The sequence below is a fragment of the Brassica oleracea genome, chromosome C5 (assembly GCF_000695525.1).
Source record: "Brassica oleracea var. oleracea cultivar TO1000 chromosome C5, BOL, whole genome shotgun sequence".
Classification (NCBI taxonomy): Eukaryota; Viridiplantae; Streptophyta; class Magnoliopsida; order Brassicales; family Brassicaceae; genus Brassica; species Brassica oleracea.
In genome coordinates, this window is record NC_027752.1 from 28,069,452 (window position 1) to 28,081,291 (window position 11,840).

Genomic DNA, 11,840 nt, shown 5'->3' on the forward strand with positions numbered 1-11,840 from the left:
TGTAATTTACGATCGTCACTATGAGATACACATTATAAACGCATACGCGATTTCACAAAAAAGAAAACACCATTTATGGAAAACATTTTTGGAGGTTTAAATTCTATAACAATCAGGTGAAACAAATCCACTTCCACTAGTAAAATAGCAAGAAATTTACTTTTCACAGTAATCAAACTATTTAAGGTTAAATCCTGCAAATCACGTTCAGGAACAGAAAATAAAACCCGATAAAGTGTTCCCTGCTCCTTATACACTTGTCTTTATTTCATTGTAATTCTCAATTCTCACCCACTTGCCTGTAACACAGCACAAGCAAAAAAGGGGATGCAGGTACCATGAACCGCTAAAAGCCTTCAAAGACAGTAGCAACAGTCTCTTTCTTATCTCAAAACCCATAAATCTTGAGCTGATCCCTACTGTGAGTCAGGCCTCTTTTATGTGCAATACTACGACTTACGACGCTGGACCAAAAGCCCTCAAAAACCCGAGTGTGTTGATATAGTGTTGTTACTCTCCATTTCGATTGAGATTTATAGATTCCCGTTAAGAACAAAATCCATTGGAATTGGCTGATTTATAAAAGCCTGAAAGGTCATAACAATCGTAACATTGTGTTGACAAGGCCATCTAATAGATCATGAAGAGAACAATAAATTGATGTTAAACGCTGAAAGTAATAGAGGGCAGCTTTACATACCATATGTTAAGTGAAGATATCAAGTACCAGACGATGATTTTTGGATCCACATTTGCTTCTGTAACACAGCGAAAACGAGTCTTTTAAACACGGACATAATAGTATATATCATAATAAGGTTTTGGTTCGGCTTGCCTCATGTGAATTGGGACCACCACCACCTCCACCTCCTCTCCGGGATGATTTACCCTCACCAGTCATCGCAAAACCCTCTTCTTTTCTGTTGCGAGCTCCAACACGGCGACCAGAATGTCTTGTAGAACCTGAATGAAGTCGGAAGTTTTGGCAGAATTAACATTACTCTTTTCATTCATTTAATGAAAAAGGCACATTATGCATTCTCCAACTTCAACTGAACTAACCGTTCTCAAGAGAGTGTCCACCGGAGGAGTTCACCACTTCTCCAGATCTTTGCAACAACATCCTCTCTTTAATTTCTCCATTGTTTGCTGTAAGTTCATATACAATATGGGTTAATATGTCATGGAGCACAACCAAAAAAAGTAAACTGAACAGAACCTGATGAAGATGACAGTTGATCCTCGCTGATACTGGACCCATCAGAGCGACGAAGAGGAGTCCACACAACACGATCAGGCCTCTCCTTGTTTCTTGGACGCCTCTCTTGCTTCTCACTGTTGGTACCAGAAATCTGATTGTCTTTCCCTGCATATTTACCATATGTCTTTTAAATTATCAGCCTAAGTTAGTAGTTAGACTAATATTCTAAACTCTAATCCTTTATAACCTGCTCGAGTGTTTGCTGGCCGAGGAGGACGCTTGGAGTTTTCTGCTTCCAAGGGTTCCACTCTTGACTCCGGCTGGACAAAAGATGAGGACTGACTAGGTCGCGGCTCATTTCTCAGAAGTATTCCCTTGATCAACCTCCCACCAACAACAATCTTCTGATCCTGTCTTGAAGTCAAGGAGCTTCCAGAAAGATTAGTTTCCATCTGCTGTTCTGGTTGTGCTGTAGAGTTCTGAAAAGCCGTTACATTGACAAATGAGAAGCTGATGTCTACAACTATCAAAACACATGATAAAAAAGAAGACAACTTTCTGAAAGAGAAAAAGCTTACAAGAGGATTGTCTCGGTCTTTTTTCAGGAGCAAGATCTTTTTCTTCCCAGAATCCATAGTCAACGCAATCCCTGGGAGAGAGCTATCCATGACAGAGGCTGCAGTTGTGCAGATAAAAAGAAATAATTAGAAAGACACATGATAAAAAAGAAAATCTGCGATATGCCAATTCGGAATATCTATATTTTTGACTGATTACCAGTTTCAGTTACTGGTATGTCCTTTCCACTTGGAATGTAATCTTGCTTGGAGCTGCCGGCGTCTGATGTAGCCTTCCGGGATACGCTTTTTGAATTGTCTTTTTCCACATACTTTTTCTTTTCAGAGTTTCGTTTTGAGGGCCTTGAAGCTGGCTTGTTTGAAGAGACTGCCCTGGCTCTTCTGCCACCTCTTCGAACATCTAAACCCTGTTGCTTCAACAGAAACCAGAGATGATCAACCTAGATACTCCAATTTAAAAACAGATACATCTCAGGAAAGCTATGATTACCTGGGATCCAATCACAGTAGCACGTTTTTGACGTATGAATTCCATAAGAGGGGTAACAATTGGAGCCGGTTTTGAAGCACCTAAAGAAGAGATTTCTGTTAGTAAGTTCCATTTCTTGATTACAGAGTAACCAACTAACTTGGTCATAGAAAGACAAACCAGACAGCTCAGCTTCTCTTCTTTCCAACTGGATTTCAGCACTAGGGAGATTCTCAACAGGCTGAGCAATAAGCATAAGAAACTCAAGATAATCAGGGTCTTTGGTAATAGAGCCTTCACGAGGATCTTTCTTGTCACATGGTTTGGGCACACGCTGTGAAGGAGCATATTCAACTATGGCCTTGAACTGAGCACCTAAACAAAAGAAGCACTTAATCACATCTCCGAAGACATATGCAGTCAGAGAAGAGAGATTAAAGAAAGGTCAAATACCCTTTTCATTAACAAACACATGGCCGTTGAAAAAAGCAGCAAAGTCGTAAACATCTTCAGGGGCCTTGAAACCAAAGTAGGCCCGTGAATACTTCTGAGCTTTATAGCTGAGGAATCACAGACAAAGATTATGTACCCAGAATCAAACATCTTTCTAGAATACTCAAATAAGAGCATACCTGGACTTTCCTGGACGAAAGGAAACCCAATTGTAACGATCACCGAAACGAGGGTCGATCTGGGATAAGAGATCGGACTGAGAAAGAGAAGGAGGCAAGTGCCGAACAACCACCTTCCTCTTCGCTGACGGGTCCTTCATCAATTTCGTTCTCAAATCAAACACATCAGACGCAGTTAAGCAATCCAATCGCAACCAATTTTTTGCCCTAATTTGTTTCCTCTTTCTCTAAAACACAACTGATAATTAAATAAACAAATAAATATTTCACGGAACAGAAACCGAACCGCAAAATATGGGTGGGGGGAGTTATGTGGACTTTCGAGTCTATATGGGCCAATATTTGAGCCTTCTATGTTTCGTAATTGATATTCAAGACAGTCATTAACTAGTTTGGGTCATACTGCTTGTCTTTGTGAAATCTAATAAGATTTGGCTATCAAAAATAGAATCCAAAAGTATTAAAACCCTATCAAATTTTTTTTTTTTGGGGAAATTGGTTTTTAGACCCAAAAACACCTTCTTTATTGTTACGGTATAACTAAGAGTTTTCCTGCACCATGCGCAGAAATAGTAATTTTTAACATAACATTTTTAGAAAATTCTGATTAATATTTGAACATTATTAATTTATATTTTAATTTCAATAGTTATAAAAAATCATAAACGTATTTTTGTAATATTATTTCTTTTGATTTGGTACAACTATTTAAATTTGATTTTATTTAAATTTCAATAAAGATAAAATTAGATTTTATAAAATAGTTTTAATTATATTATTGTATTTAATGATTATTTATTTTAAATATATATATATATCTTCCCATCTAATTATAAATAGATATATATATATATATATATATATCTATTTATAATTAGATGGGAAGATATATATATATATTTAAAATAAATAATCATTAAATACAATAATATAATTAAAACTATTTTATAAAATCTAATTTTATCTTTATTGAAATTTAAATAAAATCAAATTTAAATAGTTGTACCAAATCAAAAGAAATAATATTACAAAAATACGTTTATGATTTTTTATAACTATTGAAATTAAAATATAAATTAATAATGTTCAAATATTAATCAGATATGATATATGAGTTATTTTTACTACCATATCTAAAATCCCTGCAAACAATTTAAAATTTTATAAGGAAATTTTACATCTCACAATTAATATGATGACATGTCACTATTTTCTAAAACCATGTCATCTATTTTAAGTGCAATGTCATTTTTTTTTTCAGTAAAAATGACTGTAGTGATTACATGTGTATAATCACTTCGCAAATATAGTCTAGGGGATTTTTTTGTGCCATTTTTGTGTTTATTACCCTTTCTGTTTACAAAATTTATCAAAATAAATAATTTTGCAAACCAACAAGTGAAGAGATACATATATCAATGTAGTGGTATTTTTTTGAGTTCTAAAACTCGATAAATAAAAATTTCAGAACATGTTCTATGGATTGCAGATTTTATGTTCTATGGAAAATGGTTTAGTGGAAATTGAAATCCACGTTCTGTTAGTCAATCTACTTCGTTAGCTAAATGTTTCTGGAATACACATTCTATGTTTAACCTATCACTCTAAATTCTAAAAAATCAATCTACAAACGACTCAAAAGTCTAATATTAGTAAAAATAGACTTAAAACCGCTTGCCTTCTTTCTACACCTAGTAGAGTTTGTATTCTATAGATAATTCTGAACAAATATATGAAAATATTAGAAGTGCAGTTATGAAAATATTGCATATATTTTCTATTTCCATATATGAAAAAATTATTTTCTTAACAAAAAATTCTCGAGTAAGATAATATGAATAGTAAAGAGGCTTTGATCAGAGAAGGAGATACTCGGTCAGTTATTTGAGAAGCTTTTTTACAGTTATTTCTGAAGTTGAAGAGACAACAGTTGCAAAAAATAAAAAACATATACATGTACACAAGTAAAAGAAAAAAAAAAGACCGATTTGGAGTTGATGAAAATGAGAAAGATAAATAATCCAAAATTTGTTTCTGAACAAAAGTGTTTTAGTTGTCGGGATAAATTTCTAGAAGAAATACGTGAATTTTATGATGAGTTTTAGATGACAAAGCAGCTTTCCATTTCAGTAGTGGCTTTGACAAGTAAAACATAGAAAATAATACCATCATTCTCTATTAGGTTATTGCAATTGATGAAATTTTTTTGCTTGAAATTATTGTCAATCTGTAGAATAAAAGTAGCACATAATTATATCGTGCAACATTGAAGTACACATATGCGATTGTGGACCCTTACTTCAAAGATATTAACATGTATACAAATAAATATGTTATAAATGATGTGTCTGAAAGTTTCCAACGGTAACATGATTATAACTAGCTTATAAATTGTTAAATGTTAGATTTATTTTAGACATAATAAAAGGTTATATTATAAGTTATCTTTTATGTTCTTAAGCCTAATATTACTAAAATTTTTTTTTAGGTTTTTAAATAGAAAATTATTGATTTTATGCATTGAAGCTGATATAGTGTCATGCAATGTGTATAGTAGACTTGACAAAGCTGAATGAAAAAATAATTGCACACATAAAATATAAGTTGGATGTTGATATATTCTCAGAATTATAGTGAGTACGAATGTGAGAATGAATAAAATTTATCACTTTCTTGTAGTAATGTGTGAGCAACTATCTGTTTTACACATATTTTGGTGATTTTTTTTTTGTAAGACTCCTAATACTATATGAGTTTATGGATTTATGACTGTGCTTTTATGAGTTTATGGCCCTGCTTTAATTTTTAAACTTATAGCTATATGAGTTTATGAGTTTACGACTTGGGTTTATGAATTTACTAGGGTCGGTCCATGCTACACGCTGGATATACTTTATATTTGATGTATATACTTTTAATATTTTATATTTCATTGTGTGTGTTATAATTTAGCATTTGCAAGAGAAATGTATAAAAAAAATTATTGTTTATAAGAGTGTTTGTTTTTGTAGGGATTATATATGTTAAGATTTATTACGTTTGATCATGTTGGTTGTCTCTATATTAAGAGGTTGCTGCGTATAGTATATTATATAGGTTAGCGAGGTTTACGTGGTCTTCTTTTTGTATGTTTTTTTCTATATTTTGAATCCATAATTGGTTGCTTTAATGTGATTTCCTACATTTTAGGCTTTGAAGAATGGGTTGGAGGTCTTATGATTAACATTTGTATAAATGGCTTTGGCCGTAAATGATTGCATTCTGATCAGTTTATGATTGGCTAAACATGATATTGGGACATGGTTTAAAATAACGAAAATTTTATTGTAAAATAATTAGATGTTATTGAAGTTAAGCAAGAATTCCATAGAAATATAACTTGACCAATGCTATAAGAAAGTGTTTATATATATGAGTGTAGTTGGAGTGTGAATTGATTTTGTTTGTTATGTTCCAGAAAAAATTCTTTCACATAATATTTGTTGTTTTATTTGTTATTGAAAAAGTGAAACTAAGAAGAACATCGTTTATTTCCAGACGGTCATTAGCCGAGTGATCCATAAATTTGTTGTTGTTTATAATCTTAACTTTTTAACATCCTGATCAAATTGATTTATTTATAGGATCATAGTGTTCATAGTTAACAAACTGAAAATAAATTTCTTATAAAAAGTAATGAAAACATTAAATGCAATGAAACTAGCAAATCAAAGCTAATAAAATTAAAAAAACATTGAAATGGAAATGCAATGAGAATTAATGTGTTTAGGAGTGAAAAATGTTGTTATTCAGGGTAAACTATCATCAAAAAATTATCTATTAGTTTATCGTAGAAACAATCAGTGCATCTATTTTAAGATCATTGAGCATGTAACTTTTTGGTATCATTATGGGGATCATATAGTTTTCTTTAAGACTTCCTCATGATAGGGACATCGTACAATGAACGTTTCATTTATCTTCGGCACTCGTCGGCTCCGGACATCTGGGCTTGCATGTCTTCCTTATACTCTCATGTGCACAACAAAAAAATGGTTAACCTAGGCTTATATTTTTTGTTAGCCGAGATCTTGAGATGGTTTAGGCTTTCTTGAGGGTTGTTGAGTTTAAAATATTGTTACTCCTTCTAATTAGTGTGTTTTACCATTACCATGCTTGAGGCAAGTTTCCATCACTGATTTGTAACATCAAACTGACAAAAAACGGTTTCTAGCCAAGCTCTAGAGGCGTGCATTTGTATTGACAGTTGTTTACTCCATTTTTTGTGAAATGATCGGTGGAAGCATTGATACACATGTGCACGTCGGATACTGTAAACTCTCATGCATCTTATGTTTTTTCATGTATGAGACATAGGATTTTGACTTAACATAAATATGTAGAGAGGTTCTAAGTTGTGTTTGCATTTGGAAAGTATTTGTGTATTGTATGTATGATGATGATTGTAAAAGAGAAAACCATTTAAATAGACGGGAAGGTTTGTGTCATTAATGGAGATTAGCCATGTCCTCTCAGCTGTTGTGGGTGTTAATAGTCATTTAAGGTGTTAATGAGTCATTTATGTTGGCTTGCCAATTATGGAGATCTTTACATTTCATATATTCGTCATATTCACATGTGCACAACAAAAGAATGACATAAAATAGTTAACTTCATCATATTTATGGTTAGCTGAGATCTTGAGAGGTTTTAGGCTTTGTTGAGGGTTGTTGATTGCAAAACATTGTTAGACTCCTCAATATAGTGTGCTTCACCATTGTCATGCTTGAGGCAAGCTTTCATCACTGATTTGTAACATCAAAGTGTCTGGAGAGTGTATCTAGCTAAGCTGTGGAAGAATGCATTTTTGTAGATTCTTGTATACTCTTTTTTTTTGTGAAATGACTGGGAAAAGCATTGATACAAATGCACAAGTCAGATACTATAAACTCCCTTCGATGTTTCAGATTCTTCATGTAGGAAACATGATATTTTGACTTAACAGAATTATGTGGAAAGATTTTAAGATGTGTAGACATTTGAAAGTTTTTTTGTATTGTATGTTTGATGATAATTGTAAAAGAGACCACCATTTATATAGACATAGAAGGTTTGTGTCATTAATGGAGATTAACCATGTCCTTTCAGCTGATGTGAATGTTAATAGTCATTTAAGGTGTTTCATTTAGATGCCTCATTAGCATGGTTAGATACATTATATTTATGTGATATATATTGTGTTATAATAATGAGGATTATAGTGGGTACTAGGAAAAGTAAACTTAATTTGTATGTTGAACTTAAATTTTTGTGGGCTAATATATGGTTAGCTTCTCATAGTTTCGAGGATAAGTATTACTGTGAATGATATAATGATGGAAGTGAGAGATGAGAATATTGACGTAGAAGATTGTAGACAAACAAATTTCCACAAAATGCACATGTATGCTTCAAATTGGTCTTTTGTATATATGTTAGTTAGTGAAATTGGTAAAAATTGATCGATTTGTAATTTTTGTGTATAAGCATATTCCAGAATATATGTGTCAAAACATTGTATCGAATTGGTTAATCGTTCCATATTAACCTTCATACTATTTCATATTTATATAATGGATGTAAATGATTAGAAATCATACGTCAACCTTTGTATTAATTAGTTTTAAGTAGTTCAACTTAATATTTGAAATATGTGTAAATCTTCATATTTGTATCGTGTGTGATAAAACATGTACGATGTTCTTTATAATGAAATGATTTGTGTTTGATTAAATTGTTGATTCTGATTTGCAATATTAGTATGTACTTCAGTGAATACATGACGTGTATGTGCATCGCTATTGACCTTAATAATACCTATGAAGTATGCTAATTTTCTATATTATGTCATTTAATTACATTGTTGTCTTGTAAGAGATTTTAATCAAATAGCATAACAAATACTATGAGGTCTTATTATATATAGTATGCTTATATTAATTGTAAATTCCTATGATTTCAGGATCAATAAACCATTCTATAAGCAAAGATGGTGTGTAAGACCTCAGTCAAGTTTTAATTGATCGATACCTAGCGTATGAATATATAGCACAATGGTGGTTACATTTTATGGTTGGATGGTCTGCTTTTATAATCTTAAGTTGATGTCGCTATAAGGTTATGTCTATGCTCGAAAGATAGGTTTCATGTGCAATAATCTATTTTGGTTGTTGTTTTTATAGTTTCCTTGTTTTAAATATGTGAAGAGTAATATGACACATACTCTCATAATTTTGTGAATGTTGATTAAGAGTTACATGTTGAACCGTTCTTGGTTGCGAGGAATCAAATTTCACAAATATGGTTTCAGTTTTGTGTATTGAAGGAGACATATTTTGCTAGAGTGTGATGTTGTTCGTTTTCAAATTATTTTTCCATGTAATGTATATTATATAGTGTTATATTCATGATTTGATACATATAATATGCGTAAGACGCACTATGTGTATGTAAACTTGATATTGTTTTGAAATTTTAAATTGATTAAAACTTGATGTTTGTATCACAATAGCCAATGAAAAAAAATGAAAATATAGTTGTGTTTTACAGAAAATATAGTTGTGTTTTACAGAAAAAAATTGTTGTCCATCCAATTATGATTTTTCCGTTTAAATCATATTTTTTCATCAAAGTTGCATTTGTGTATTTTCCTGCGATGAATGGGGGTGTATTCAATATTATAAAACAGAGCAAGTTCGAACATAATATGCTAGTAAAAACAGTTTAATGCTAACCTTTTGTGTCTCGTAGATCCTTGAAAATCTCCTTATAGACGATATTGGTTACCCCATCTGTACCATATGAATCTGAGGTATCGTCTAATATCTTAAGGCATCCATTGTTGTAACTCGTGACAGCGCTACATATAATTGTACATGAGTGAAAATTATCCTTTGCAGATTTAAAGCGATGATTTCTTTGCACTGACTCTTATTTATCGTCATCACATAAAAACGTCGTAGTGGATATTGGCGTCAACGAAATGTGAAAGGAGGCATGGTGTCGTAAGGGGATACATGTATTTGGGGGATTGATTTGTGTCACGGTCATGATCTAAGCTTCGATAATCTATGTACCATTGCATAACCTATGCATCTTGGTGAAATAACCTATGCATCTGGTTGAGATTGCGCAACATCATCACTAGAGATCCTACCTTCAAGCATAGTCTGTGGTTGGCAGTCCAAGGAACTCCGTTGAATTAATGTACTCTTGGGTGTAGTGGCTAGTCCAGTAATTATCTAGTGTAGCTTCTAACTCAATGGTATCATAGCTTAAATATTCTTTAGATATAGAAATTTTTGTTCACAATAATGTGATCACCCTCCTTACTTTTATTTTTATGGAAGATAAAGTTTCAGTTTTCCCATCACCAACTTCCAGAATCAATTTAGCAATTTTTTTGTCTTCTTGCCGTAAGAACATGTTAATTGAGAGGGTGAATAATCTAGCCTTTTTTTTCAAATGTAAGATTTGTTGATGTATGTAAGAACTATGTATGGTTGTCTTCCTTGTGGCACATGCAATATTTTCCTAAAAATACTTCCTAAAAGCATTGTCTTGCCACCAAAAGGTATGTCTGCATCTACTGAATTTTCACATTACAACAAATCATTAAGCGAATGGTCAAGTGTTTCAATGCTTGATGGTCTGCCATTGGAGCTTCATCTTATATTATTAAATATGACTTTCAGCTACCATATACCCGCTATAAATATCACACATTGATTCCTCACTTAGTGTAAGTGGAAGTTTAAATCAAGAGTGAGCTGTTATACTTCTTGGGAGCAGTAGTGCTGCAATCCCAGCTGATGCAACTGGAATAAAAACTTTATCAACTGACATGAGTTTTGAGATGATCGTCATGTATAGGTATGTTTTATCAATTCCTACAGCACCGTATACGAAGAATAACTGTCCAGACTAGTTATTAACAAATCTGAGCATTGCATCATATACATTTCGCTGATCTTTATTCATTGCGGTGAACCATAGTTTGTGCGTCACAGTCGCTTGTTGAATGTCATAACTTAATTATTGTCTTAAAACTATGTTAGATATCTCTGTTAGGATATCTTAATCATACAACGGGATATCAGGGTTGTCCACAATAGATTGGTCATGCTCCTTTAGGAGTTTTTCTAGCTTGATGAATATATATTGTTTCAGTTGCTTGTCTTGTAATTCCAAACCTAGGAATCTGAACTCCTTTCGTTTCATTTAAAGGATGTCCTCACCCAAAAACTTCCAAGTATGATCCCATAGTGTTAGTGGATTACTAACTTGACAATATATCAAGATGGTCACAATCAATCTTCTTAGTTACCGACCAATTTCCCCCTAAGATGGCTCTTCTATAGCACCATGCCATTCTTTGTCTTGATCAAGTTAACCGTGTGCATAACACACATCTCTAAACTTCTTATATAAGTACACGACCAACTGTGTATAGATTGTGAGAACTTCTAGGGCCTCTAACAACATTCATTAGGATCTTTAAGAAGTATAAATCCATGGCCGCTGGGTGGATATAAACCACTCTGTCTATGGCTACGCCTTGCTGCCTAAGTGTCCATAATTTTCTGGATGTGTGATAAACGAACCTTGTAGGAATTCAACATATACAAGTTCTCTTGCTTCTTAATATGTATCACATGCCACAAACCATGATACTAACATAGTTTTTCAATGTTCTCCCTTAAGACAACTTCTGCTATGTTATCCGATTGTTCAAAGACCATCTGGTGTTGTCCTGGTAGTTGTAGTGGCAGCTTAATAACATTAGGCTGGTTGTGCTGAATGGAAAAGGAAAATAACCTCTCGAGGCCTCATATGCAGAAATTTAGTAACATTCCTGAAATATATCTATTTCATTAATCATATCTGCTTGGTTTTTTCCCCGCTCCACTACCTTACTTAAAGATATATTTAATCGCGCTTGT

The 11,840-nt window shown here is 32.8% G+C and overlaps 1 protein-coding gene across 2 annotated transcripts; it reads right to left on the minus strand.

The window, feature by feature from the left end:
• Positions 1-112: 112 nt before the first annotated feature.
• Positions 113-3,125, minus strand: LOC106294914 (regulator of nonsense transcripts UPF3-like). 2 transcript variants are annotated; one of them, XM_013730625.1, is made up of 12 exons: positions 2,881-3,125; positions 2,702-2,808; positions 2,429-2,623; positions 2,270-2,349; positions 1,979-2,186; positions 1,780-1,877; positions 1,449-1,680; positions 1,220-1,366; positions 1,063-1,149; positions 836-963; positions 701-758; positions 113-587 (listed from the first exon to the last, which is right to left on the minus strand). In XM_013730625.1, the coding sequence occupies exons 1-11, from the start codon at positions 3,018-3,020 to the stop codon at positions 720-722; spliced, it is 1,461 nt and encodes a 486-aa protein (XP_013586079.1). In that variant the 5' UTR covers positions 3,021-3,125; the 3' UTR covers positions 113-587; positions 701-719. The 2 variants fall into 2 exon arrangements, with proteins under 2 accessions (XP_013586079.1, XP_013586078.1); XM_013730624.1 differs by having other exon boundaries at positions 1,979-2,192.
• Positions 3,126-11,840: the final 8,715 nt, after the last annotated feature.